At 54.6% G+C, this 12,969-nt stretch overlaps 1 protein-coding gene across 1 annotated transcript in view; it reads left to right on the top strand.

Annotated features, from left to right (window-relative positions):
- VPS53 (VPS53 subunit of GARP complex) overlaps positions 1–6,183 on the top strand; it is a 66,329-nt gene extending 60,146 nt beyond the window's left edge. Inside the window, exons 20-22 of the mRNA XM_086475071.1 lie at positions 2,198–2,335; positions 5,095–5,199; positions 5,580–6,183. Of these exons, the coding sequence (XP_086331197.1) occupies positions 2,198–2,335; positions 5,095–5,199; positions 5,580–5,750 (414 nt within the window). The 3' untranslated portion in view covers positions 5,751–6,183. The remainder of the gene's footprint in view (positions 1–2,197; positions 2,336–5,094; positions 5,200–5,579) is intronic.
- The last annotated feature ends 6,786 nt before the right edge of the window (positions 6,184–12,969 follow it).

Raw genomic sequence — 12,969 nt, 5'->3', positions numbered from 1 at the left:
GCAGATACAGCTGCTCCCTTGTGGGCTGATTATAAAAAAAAAAAAAAAAAAACCACCAAACAGAATCGTCCCTAATGGGACTGCTGTGAACTTCAGATCGGTGTCTTAAAAGCTGCTTGGGTTTTAGGCATCAAAGGCGGGTTCTGAGCAGTGTGTGTCTGCAAAATGAAACAGGAGATTTGCATCAAAACCTTCCTCTTTCTTAGTGGAAAGCAAATGAATGAAGCACAGTTCCTGCTCGTCTTGTGCGATGAGCAATAACCTGAGAGTGATTAAATGAAGTCTTTTTCTAAATAAGCGTCTAAAGTGATTGACCAGATGCCAGCAGTGGGCTTGTGTCTAATGTTAAAAGGTTTTGATATTACCGTATTGGAATAACAGGCCAAATTTGCTGCTTTAAAGCAGACTGGGAAGGGTTTTTTTTCCACAATGAATATATCTCATTATAAGTGGGACATACCTTCCTGGGGTTAGATGTACAGAGGTCTTCAGAAGCTGATCTTCGCTGCCTCTGCAGCATGTAGGTCCTCAATTGCCTTAGCATCTTTTGAACACCCCCCTGGTCACCCACTGCCATCTTTCGATGCCAGTTTCTCTCCCCTGGTGCAAATGTTGCTGTGGAATATGCTTTTCCCGTCCTAAACACAGCTTTTCCTGCTCTTTGCTGATAATCATGTTTGAAATCTGGACACTAGGGCAGTATTTACAGAGGTGTTCAGTGCAGGGAGTGAGACCTCTGGGGTTTCGCTTTCTGTGTTTGTCTCTCTGACTTAACCACAGTTCTCCATCTCGGCAAGGTTTGGCAGTGAGTTAGTGATTCCAGGGACCTGGAATGGAGAACGGGGGAAACAAGGTGAGGGGACAGAGCCTGCGAGTGCAGCGTCCGTGGAGAAAGGCTACAGAGTGTGCGAAACTGCTGTTAGACGTGAGAGAGTTTACGTGGGAAAGACATGAATTCCCCAACCATGGAAAAATCTTCCATCTATGGGATCCCTTGTAGACATGCAGGAATCCAGCTATGACAGCCTGAGCCGACATCAGGCTGCAGCAGCTCCGGGGTGCACAGAGCTGCTCGTTTGTGCTGTGGTTTCCTGGCTTCCCAGGACGAGACTGATGGCATCGCTTCACCTCCTGCAAACCGTGAAACAGGCAGCCCACAGCGATGATACGCTGCCGCGGATAACGGGGTCCAGATTTGAACTGGCGTGACCCACCACCCCTCCTCCTCCTCGGCTCAGTCCTTTGCATTTCAACTGAGTTCCCACGTGTGCTGAAAGCCGTGCCATAAATGTTCATACTGTTGGTGGTGGCTGCTGGGGGGTTCCGCAGTGCCACGTTGTGTGTCCAGAACGAGCTTCCACCTGCTCCTGAGAGCCCGTTTGCACGGGGTGTGCCGGCAGCCCAGCGGGCTTTCGCACTCGCTGCTGTGTAAATAGATTGTGCTCCTCTTCCTCTAGTTTGAGTTCAGATTTCTGTCCTTCACTGGTCATGTCTCATCTCTTCAAACATACCTCGTGCAATCAGAAGAGTGTGGTATTTGGGGTAATTTTTCTCTAAGCAAACCCTAACCCGCAGCATTTTGTCATCAGACTGTGCTTGTCTGTCTGGGCTGAATTCCGTGGCCACTCCTTGCTGCTTATTTAGCTGCTGGTCTAGTAAAATCCAACATACAGGCTGTGAGTTTCAGTGTCCCAGTGAGCACAGGATTTTGAGCGCTCCTCCATGTAGCTGTATTCTGTTGCAGTTTTCTTTTTAAAGAAAAAAATAATAAAGTGGTTGAGTAAATGCAGAATACCTGACGTCGTGGGTGGTTGGGTGCAGGAGGAAGCATGGTGTTAATTCATTTGACCTCAGTATCTAAATAGTGATACGGCTACAGGCAGTTGAGATTGTTTCACTTCATACTGTGGTGGGGAAGAGGACTGGAAATCTGTGCCTTACGTGCCAGACGTTGAGCTGCCGTAAGTCGTTTCAAGTCAGCAGTGCTCCGTTAAACACAACGAACGGTGCTGATACGTAGCCGCAGGTGATCCTGTCTCCTTGAAGTGTCGTTACACGGGTCGATCCCTCCTGTTCCTGCAGTCCAAGGACTTTCTCCAGTGTGGGGTGTGTTCAACTTCTAAGGGTGTTGGATTATAGCAGCTAATGGAGCTTGGTAAAAGGGACCTGAATAACAGGCTGTGATTAACTATTGCAGCTGCTGCTGGACACTCACTCTCTGAAGATGGTTCTCCTGGATCTGCCCTCCATTGGGTCCCAAGTGGTGAGGAAGGCTCCTGCCAGCTACACAAAGATAGTGGTGAAAGGCATGACTCGGGCTGAAATGATCCTGAAGGTAACTCAAGACTTTTGATGACCTGCCAGCCAGACTGCTGGACTGGGAATTGGAGCGAGCGAATTCCAGGGGGCCCTTCCTTTGAACGGGCAATCTGCAATTGCACATGAACGTACGCGAGCTTGTCCGGGTGTGCTGCCAGCTGTTCTGCAGAACTGGCTTGTTCGCCTTGGGTTTGCCCCCACTCTCTTTTTAACATCACATTTGAGTTTTCGTCCTCATTTTTCAAGGTAACTGAGAGCTCAAGTTCTGCTTACTAGGAGATTCGGGGCACCAGATTCCCTCAGGAACTTGTGAAAATCAGAGCTAGCATCCGTAAGTGTCTGCCTCAGGGCAAACCCTCCAGTTCAGGTTACTCCAGGCCTTTGTGCAGACTCCATCACGCAGGGGAGCCAAGCCGTGCTTGAGTCACCTGTTTACTGTCTAGTGTAACAGCCAGTGCAAACATGTCTGGGTTACTGTATTCACCAGAGTCCTTTTTCATTTTCCAGACCTGGTGCCTGGAAAATGACCCAAAAGCAGCGTGTTGTCTTCATAAAAAGTAACAAGCAAGGCAATCTCCCCTTCCCCCTGTTGCTGGAGGAAGGAGTTAGGTCTGATCCCAGGGCAAGCTATGGGAGCTGTGCAGTTGCATCCTCCTGGGCGATGGGATTGTCCCTGCTCACCAGCAGTGCTGTAAAGATATTCCTGTGAGGCAATTTGTGGGACCTGGGGTCAGGCAGGACAGGCAGCTGCCAGCCAGAGCCTCCTGTAAACTGCAGCCAAGGCAAGGAGGAGGTGCAGAGCCCTGTGCTTGCCTGCTGCTCGGTGTGGCTTTGCTCCCATGCCCGAGGTAATGTCACGGCTGGGTTTGCAGTCTGAACTGAGAAGTTAATTCTGCAGTTCCATGCTTTTGGAGTAAGGTGACTGAGATGTTAGTAGAAACGTTAAAGCAAGTCTAAATTTTGTTAGAAATGACCTGAAGAAAAATATCCTGGTATGGCTAACAGAGGAGCAGGTAAGATTGGTGCCTGTTGCGTACAGAAACAGGTCTTTCCTTGGAGCTTGTATGTGAATCAGAAAAATAATGGAGTTGATTTGTCTGCCCTTAACATCACATTGGGTTCATCGGGATTGAGACGAAAGCAGCAGAGGAAGTGCCCCCGGCAGGGAGCGCAGGCTGCAGGGTGCTGCTGCTCCGCAGGCTGTGCAGCAGCAGCGTGACCGCTTTTTCAGACGCCCAGTGCTTGCCCTGCTCCCGCAGAAAGCGCTTCTGCTGGCCCCAGGCGAGGGCTCCCCGTCAGGGTGATGGGTAACTGAACAGCGAGACGCTCACGGGGCTCAGTGCTCTGCAGAGCTGTTCTACAAAATAAGGCCCCGTGTAATCAGCGGGTGGTGGGGCTGCGTGGTTGGCTGGGGCAGGTTTGTTAATCGTGGTGACCGAATAGATCACCCTGAGCCTGAGTGACCCACACACAGCGCTTGAGGCTGGTGTCAGCACCCATCTCTTGGGTTTGGGAGAAAGAAAAAGGCTCTCGGAATTGCCCACTGCCGCTGGACCACCAGTGCTTCTGTAGGCAGGTTTCCTTGCGGGAGCCCAGAGCTGACTGGTCCCCCCTGGCTGTTCCCCTTGCCTTGCGGGTTGTCCCTTTATCAGTGCTCAGACTCTCTCTGCTGTTACCAAATTGTGCATCAAAGAGTCTTTTCTCTAAGAGCTGTTTGACCCCATCAGAAGCACAGGCCGATACGCTCCTCCTCCGCGTTTTCAGGGCTCTCGTACCGAGGTGGTTCAGAAGGGATGCCTCTGTTCCGTACAGCAGTACCACCGCGCAGCAGCGCGCCCGGGCTTAGACGGCTGCAGCTCGTTCAGTGGGAGCATCGTGGGGGCCGTAGGTGGCACGAGCGGCTGCGTTCAGCTCAGCCCTGCGACGCGCAGATGCAGGCGGGGAGGAGGGCGTCGGGGCGCGCACATCCCGCAGAGCTGTTTCCTTTCTCCTCTGGCTGCACTGTCTGAAGTTCCAGCTTTTCATCTTGGCAGAATATTTTTACAAGGGCTGTAAATTAAGGATTTATAAGTGTATACATGGCTCTGATGTTTCATTGGTCTGAAATGCAGGGAAAGAAAGAAATGTCTCGGTGACAGCATACAGTGTGGGGTGAGCTGGGTCAATGGAAACATATGGAAATGTTTTCAGAGAGAGGGAAGAGTCTGGTCCCGTGCTGCTTCTGCCCTGCCTGCACACACACATTCACGCTCGCACACTCCCCCAGAAAGATGGTTTTGCTGCCCAGCATTATCAGAAGATGTGTTGTCTGTGGAGCTCGCTGCTTATGTACAGAAAATACAACAAGTAGTCATCTTTCCAGCCTCAAGGCTATATTAATTTTTTTTCCTGACTTGACCATTGCTGGTACTAAGAGGGTGTGAGCTCTGGGGCGGGCGTCAGCGGGGGGTTCGCACGCTGCATCCCAGTCTCTCCAGAGAAGCGTACGAGAGGAGCTGCACCCAAAGGACAGAGCGGCTGTTTGTGGCTCCGCTCGCCTGTCAGGTTACATGTCAGAAGCAGGAGGGACTGCACAGCAGATTGCTCTGACCTGACTGTCCTGGGGACGGAGGGGGTGACTGCAGAGTGTTCCCAGATTCCCAGCCTCTTTCTTGTTCCTTAAGAATTTTATTTAAGAAGAAGCCAGTCCTGCTGTCACTCGTGTGCCTGAGTTGACTGAGCACTGGCTTTAATTCATAGAATTTGGCTGATCTCTTTTTTTTCTTGTCTTGGCAGGTGGTTATGGCTCCGCACGAGCCCCCGGTTGTGTTTGTCGACAATTACATCAAGCTCCTTGCTGACTGCAGCACCGACACTTTCCAGAAGATACTAGACATGAAGGTTAGAACCAGTCCCACAGAATTTCTGCTTGTCCACTAGCGCTGCGATGAGATTGTTGGAGCCTTTTTTCAGTAGAAATACGGAGGGGTTTGGGAGTGGGAAAAGCACCTAGGGCATGTGTATCATCTGTACTCTGTAAGTGTGTAGATTTGCTACTGAAGAATAGCTTTTCAGTTCACACCGCATGCTCCTGCCTGCTCTCTGGCTCCTGGGGCTGCCCTCAGTTGTCTCGGGATCGTGCAGAGCTCTACACACAGCTCTTGGTGGGTGAACGAAAGGTTGAGGTTTGAAATGGGCTCTTCTGCAGCTGTTCTCATGCCCGCTCGCTCGCAGATCAGTGGAGTCTGACCGTCTTGCTTCGCTGTCCTTCGCTCCCGCAGGGCCTGAAGAGGAGCGAGCAGAGCAGCATGCTGGACCTCTTCCGCCAGCGCCTCCCGGCTCCCCCCTCCGGCGTGGAGAACGCCGGCTCCCTCTCGCTGAGCACTCCCACACCCGAGCAGGAGTCCTCTCGGATACGGAAACTGGAGAAACTCATCAAAAAAAGACTCTAAGTGAGCAGAAGGAAACTGCGTTGCTCAGGACTAGCTGCAGTGGCCGGGAGCAAAGCTCGTTAGACTTACGATTTACAGTGTGCTGCTGAAAAATCCCTGTCCCGTCACTCCCGCACCCTGTGACCTCTTAACCATCGTATACCGTGGTGCTGCATCTCCATTCAGACCACGGGGGAATCTGACCAAGGTGCTTCCCCTTAGCTTAGCAGGAGCAAATCCCAGGACATTTCTGGGTCCACATGGTGGAGAAAATAGAGGTGCCTGGAAGCCAGCAGCTACAAAAACAGTTTAGGTGGATGCAGAGAATATCTGGCTGTGATACGCTTGGTGTCCCAACCTTCAGCCTGACTGAGCTCCTGCTGCAGCACTGAGGATTTTGCCCGAGTTCGGTGTTACTGCTCACTCCCTGTTGCAGAGCTGTTCCTCTGTTTGATTATTTATTGTGGTGGGGAGGGAGGGGGGGCGGGAACGAATCCCAAACCATTACCACCATCGAAAACCCCCCAGCTCTTTAAGAGCTGGGCTCCGGGCATCTGCAGCTCCAGTGAATTAATGAGATGCCCAGGAGAGAACCCCAAAGCGGATTTCTCCCCTGCTCCCAGGGCAGGCGTGCATAAACCACCCGTGAAACAGCAGGGCAACTGCTTTTCCGAACAGGAGCACCTTCTGCACCTTGGCAAACCTCCTGCCAACAGCCCGGCAGCCTCTGTCGCTGTTACAGCTTAAAGGCCAAACTCCAGACATCAGCGGGGCCCGTCTCTAGCTGCCTGTGATTTCTCTGGCCTGTGCTGGACTCGCCCGCTGGCCCCGAGGGGATCCGAGGCATCTTGCCCTCTCTGCACAAAGGGCCGTTCATGGAGCAAGTGTCAAACAGCACCAGCCCCTCGTTCTCGTGGCAGCCGGCGTGTCCCGAGCAGGGGTGTGCCCCTTTGGCACCTTCGCTGCCCTGCAAGGAGAGATGCTGGAAATGTTGGCGTTAACAGAGAGCCGGGGCCTCTCCCCGGGCAGGACGCTCACACCAACCTCAGACTTGGAGGACCTTCCTCTCCTCTGAGCTTCAGCTTGCACCGGTGCAGAGAGGAGGAGAACCAGAGGTGAAGCGTTTTGGATAACCCAGGCCCCCCTTCCTGGGGGGGCCAGCTCCTGCTAGCACCCAGCCGCAAAGCCAGGGGTGGTGGACATCTGCACCCTGCCCGGGGCGTGAGCTTCCCGAAGGAGCCTCAGTGCAGGGAGACATCACCTCCTTGTTCTGCTAGATTTCTTCCCAAACTCCTCAGTACACTTTTGGGGGGACTTTGAAGGCGTATGCCCAACCATGAACGACTGAATCCCGTGGGGGTTTAGGGGCAGATCGACCAGTCGTGCCTGCTTTATTTTAAGTCAAGCTTCGCTTGCATGTGCAGGAGAAAAGTCCTGTACCAGTTTGGTAGGGGAGAGGCAATCATGCTGTCAGATGCTTCCTCGGGAGAGTCATGCTCCCTACCAGGTCCAGTTTGGGCCTTAGGACCATATTTATTAGGGGCTGTGCTCACTGGGGACTGTAGTACTCCCTGCCTCACGTCTGGGAGGGGGGGATCAGACACGCTCCAGGAAAATGAGCTCCATCCACGCAAACCCAGAGCTTCTCTGGGAGCAGGGCAGGAGGAGGTGAAATGAGAAATCCTCGAGTGAGGCAGAACCTGGGTTGTGTCTGCCTGTTCGTACTCAGCACTGTCCCCTCTTGGGCACAGACCGCTCCCCTCTCCTCAGCCCCGTGGCTGCGGGAGGGCAAAGCTGGTGCCTGGCTGGTAAAATCCCGTCCTCCCTTTGCACAGTCGGCTGGTGAGCCTGCGCTTGGACAGGCGGGAGCCTGTCGCAGGATTCCAGCAGAAGGAATAAATCCGCAGAGATTAAATCCTCGTTGGGCAGGTTTTCTAACGCCGCTCAGACCGACCTGGTGCTGCAGCAAGGTGTGCGCTAACATGTACGCTTACACCAACTCTTGGGGGTGTGTTTTCAGGGGGCGCCAGGATCGGGCCCTGGCTGCAGCGTGCGGCTGCTCAGCTGCAGAGAGCTGTGGTGGTGGCGTCCGTCGCGGAGCGGCAGTAACAACACTTGTGGGGAGGGACGGCAGTTTCTTGTCACTCCGGTTTTACAAATCTTCCCGAGTCTCCTGCTGCTTCATTTATTTCCTCTCCTGATTTCACATCGGGTGACAAAAGGAGCGGTGGTTGAAAGCACGTCGGAATCACACACGTCCGTTCCCCAGGGACAGATCGCCTCAAGGTGCACGTGCAGGATGGCTCACACGTTGCCAAATGCAATAGCTGGGGAGGAGGGATTGTGAGTTTGCAGAGATTCGTTATTCCCGTGGAGGGATGAATAATTAAGATTAATTTTTTTTGTTCTGTCTGTTGATGACTAACTAAATTATGAATAGCTGAAGGTGATGTTCAAGTTACCATCGTGTGTCTTTCCCCGAAGGCTTCCCCTGTTTCATTCTCCGAATTTCATCCTGGAGATAAGAGGAAATAAAAGGAAAAATGAAATGTTAGTTTCAGCCTGTGAAGACTGCTACAGGTCTGGGTGTTTCTACTTTTAGAGAGCAAGTCCGCATTTTTCTACTTTCGGTGTAAGGGTTTAGTCCCCCTGGCTCTGGGGTGTTTATCAGATTTGGCACGTCTGTATGCGATGTTAGCTGTTTGGGGTTTACGTCTCCAGGGAATAAAGGATGATTGTTTTTCCTGTATAAAATGCCACTTTATATGGCTTTTGGCCGAGGTGTAATTCTGGCTGTATGTCCGAGTGTGACACTAAAATAAATTAAACAGTTACTGATGTTGATCTGCTGGGTGTTTTCTGTACCAGTGCCACGCAGCAAACCCCCAAGCCGGGGCAGACCTCACCCAAAACGTGCCAGGCCCAGGGCTCCTGCTGTCCGTCTCTGTTGCTCTGTCCTGCAGCTTCTCTCTTTTCTGGCTTTTCCACCTTCTGCTGCTCTGGCAAGCGACTCCGCCGGCAGCGTTTGCATTTGCAGCAGCTCCCCGCACCATGCGGGCGATTCAGCCAAGCTCACCTTGTGCTGTCTCAATAACCGCGTCGTTTCTGATGAGCTGCTGGAGAGATTGCTGAGAGATCCTGATTTTTCCTTTGAAATTAAGAGGTAGCGCCCTTTTTCCACATGATGCATGACGTTGTAGGAGTTTCTTTCACTTGGAGAATTAATGACTCATTTGCTTTTCTCCTGGCGCTCTGCTGGTTCTGCCCCCTCCGCCCTTGGGCAGGAGCAGCCCTGGCGACGCGGGTGTTTATTTCTTTCACCAGATTTACAGCCGTGAGTTCGAGCGTCCGCGTGGCGATGTCCAAGTCTCCACAAGCCTTTTCCCGCGGCTGGGCGGGCAGCAGACGCAGATGCTGTTCGACAGCATCGGGCCACGGCTCTGCTGCGCTGAGGAAAATGAGCTGAAGCGTTTGGTTTTGGGCTGTGTCAGAAAAGGCTTTGGCGGAGGGCGTTCCTCCGCGCGCCTGCTCCGCTGGGGCCGGTTACAGCAGCTACCCTCACCCAGAATTTCTAGGTTAAAGCCTGTGCTCATTCCCTTCTCAGCCAGAGCAGCTCCACTGGTCCCGAGCCAGCGTCCAGGCGGGAGCACGTGGGCTCAGATACTTTGCCAGCCTCGCCTTTGAGAGCACAGGGATGTCTGGGGGTGGTGGGGGCCTGGGGCCAGCGCTGCTCGCGGTGCAGAGGGGGTCCCTGCTGGGAGAGGGGCAGGGGGTGCTCCCTGGGCCCTCGCCTCGCCTGGGATACAGGGTTGCCAGGACCGAAGTGCTGTGTTGCCCTGGGCTCAGGCCCTGGGAAGTGGCAGTGCCCTCCCGTTCCCAGCAGGACACAGGGAGCCCACGGGGCTGCCATCGGGGTCCGGATCCCTCTGGGAATGGGAAAATCTGCCTTTGCCCCTTGCAGCACGTGGAGCTTCCCAAAGGCCTGGGAAAACCTCGACTCGCGGCTCGGCGGTTCACGAGGGTGGTGGTGGCAGGGCTGTAAAAGCCGATCAAAACTCAGCAATTCAGCGACACGCCATCAGCGTTCGTCCCTGCAGCCGAGTGGGACGCTCCCCCGCTCCCAGGGCTCCCGTCCATCCCACCGGGACTCCCATGCCAGGCGGGTTCGTGGTCCGCTCCGTGGGGAGCAGCCTGGCATTTCCCATTGTTTGGAAATCATTTTCCATCATCATCAAATATCACGGGACCCTTCCGATTTGGTTCCCTCTGCCCGCAGCGCCGGCCCCTCACGCTGCGTCAACGTCCCTGTTGTTCGGTTGCTGATTAAGCCAAGCGCGCCCAGCCCGGTGGAAAGTCCTTTATGGAAGGAGGATCTTGATAAGATGCTCGTATCTGCTTGGTCCTGACTGTGTGCAGGCAGTTAAAAAGTAAATACTGTGGTCAAACAGGCTGTGATGTCCAGGCAGGGGAAAAAGATTTCCAGTTCCATCGGGGATTGCACGGATCGGTACGGCTTGAGAGGCTTAAAAAGAGACTGGCTTCCCGAGAGGGTGGAGTACACATGCCTTAAAAGCAGGGCCCCTGTACACAGTGGCTATCGGTAGTATTTGAGTTATCGAGCAGTTAAAACTCTGGTTAAACACTTCCTTTTCATCCTAGCAGGCAAATTTGCAGCTCTGGATGTTGGCGCCGCGGGAGATCCTCAGGTCTGAGCCCAGCGTGAGGCAGGGCGAGCTGCAGTGCCCCCTCGGCTGCTTGAACACCCCCATTTCACCTGCCAAGCCCAGAAATGAGAGCCTGGAAGGGCACAAAAAGATTTGCCATTTGTGTCCAGCCAGTGTGGGAGGTTTTTTTGGTAGTAAATAAAGAGCAGCAAGTTTTTCAGACAACCGTGCGGCTCTGCTCACGCCAGGCACGGCCGGCTGCAGCCGTGCACAGCTCCCCGGGCGCCGAGAGCCACCACGCTCTGACCGCGATCCCCACCGGCGCAGCCGTGGGGACACCCATAGCCTTCCGAGGCGGCTGCTGGGAGGTGCTACATGTGTCATCCGCCCCCCAAACTGCACTAACTCGGTTATTGGCAGCGTGGTTTTTAGCCAAGGAGCCACACGGCAGCTCTGAAATAATGATCGTGTTCATCTGGAAACTGCTCCAGCGCCTTCTGAGGCGTCTAATTTCATAAAGGGCTTTTATGGGAGATTCTGGAGCGAGGAGCGATCAGCTTTCCCACTGCTTGCAGAGACCAGAATCTCTCTTTTTTGGGATGCATTTAAATCAAAAGGAAGAAAACACCTGTCCGGCACATTTGCTCCGACCCCAAAGATTTCAATCAAATTTTTTTTAATGTTCTTTTTCTTTCCATCTGCATTTTTCAGCAAAGACAAACAACCTCATAGTATTTCTTCAAAGGAATGTAAATTCCTTGAGGAAGTCTCCGGAGTTCCCAGCACCGCATAGCTGCAAACCACAGACGCCTACGGCTGAAAGCTCCGCTCTGCTTTTAATTTTGGGGCAGGGAAGGAATTCTTTTCAGGGGTTTGGGTTCACTTGTGCTGGGCCCATCAGGCCAGACTGCTTGTTACTGCACAGGGGAGTGTTGACTTTGGCCGGCTGCAGACAGTTGCTTTCCCTCCACAAGAGTATTCCCCCACTGAATCTGATGACATGGCGCAATTATTTCATTAGGATTTTCCAAAAAAACGTTCCCCCAGTCTCCCCTAGTGCTAGAAAGACCTTTTCCCTCTGTTTTCTTGTTCCAGCTTCAGCAGCTTTGCCTGAAAAATGCAGTTAAGGGTGGCAGCGCTGCTGCCTGAGTCCTAATTCGGGGGGGGGGGGGGGGGGGAGAAAGAGCAGCCTGGGAGGGGAAACTCTGAGTTTTGAAGGGTGTCGTTAAACTCCTGGGGGTGAGCGAAGCGTGTGCGCGAGAGCTGCTGCTTTGCAGCCTAAACAAGGCCCCTGTTCCCGCTGCGAGCTGCCCTCCGAGAGAGATGGGGCAGCTGCTGCTGAAGTTGAGCCACGGGAGAGGGCAGCTGAACCATGGAGGGACCCGTGTCCCCCTGTTCCCTCCCCAGTCCACGTTCTCATGCCGGTCCTGCCCCAGCGGCTGAGCGAGCACTGCGCTGCCCCGTACCTGTGCCGGCCCCAACCACCGTGGCCCAAACTGCCCCTTGCCCACCCGAGCAGACGGCGGGGTCAGGTCTGGTCTCAGCAAAAATGTTTTACTTAATGAATCTGGTGGTGGTGCAGGGACGCTACTGGTAATTCCCGGTTCCTTTTCTGTACCCTCCATCCCAGGCAGCTGAGCCACTCGGTCCGGCGGGGGCTTAACCCAGCTGCCAAAACACCCAGCAGAGCCTCACTGTTGGGGAAATCGGCGTGTTGGAGGTGGGGACACCCCAGCAGGATCTGGTAGTCAGGGCTCGCTCTTTCAGTGCTCCCCAAAATCCATGCTGGCATGGGAACAGGCAGCGCAGTGGGATGGTGCCGAGTCCGTAGGTTGGAGCAGGGCTGCGTTCAGGGCAGCCTGTCAGGAGCTGGTTTGGCTGCTGCCATGTGGCTGGGGATGGGAGCGAGGGTGCAGCACCCAGGCAGGGATGTGGTCTGGGGGGATGGGGATGGGGCCACCGGGAGGATGGGGGCACTGGGAAGATGGGGACAACGGGAGGATGAATGGGGGCACCGGGAGGATGGATGGGAGTACCGGGAGGAAGGATGAGAGCATGGGCAGGATGGATGGGGGCAGTGAGAGGATGGAAGCACTGGGAGGATGAATGGGAGCATTGGGAGGATGGATGTGGGCACTGGGAGGATGGGGGCACCGAGAGGATGGATGGGAGCACTGGGAGGAAGGATGAGAGCATGGGCAGGATGGATGGGAGCAGTGGGAGGATGGGAGCACTGGGAGGATGAATGGGAGCATTGGGAGGATGGATGTGGGCGCTGGGAGGATGGGGGCACCGAGAGGATGGATGGGAGCACCGGGAGGATGGATGTGGGCACTGGGAGGATGGGGGCACCGGGAGGATGGATGGGGGAACTGGCGGGATGGATGGGGGCACTGGTGGCACACGGGACGGGGCACTAGGTAGACGAGGGGATCAGGCCCCGCCCCCTGTCTTGTCCCCGCCCCTCCAGAGCCCCCGCCCCGCCCCTCCGCCGCCGGCCCCGCCCCTCCCGCCGCCGCCCGGCCGCAGCCGGCGCAGGGAGCGGAGCGGCGGGATCGGGCCGGGGCGGCTCCGCC

Source organism: Leptosomus discolor, chromosome 18, assembly GCF_034619465.1.
Source record: "Leptosomus discolor isolate bLepDis1 chromosome 18, bLepDis1.hap2, whole genome shotgun sequence".
Taxonomy (NCBI): domain Eukaryota; kingdom Metazoa; phylum Chordata; class Aves; order Leptosomiformes; family Leptosomidae; genus Leptosomus; species Leptosomus discolor.
Note: the sequence above shows the minus strand (reverse complement) of the source record. Positions and strands in the feature narration are given on the sequence as shown.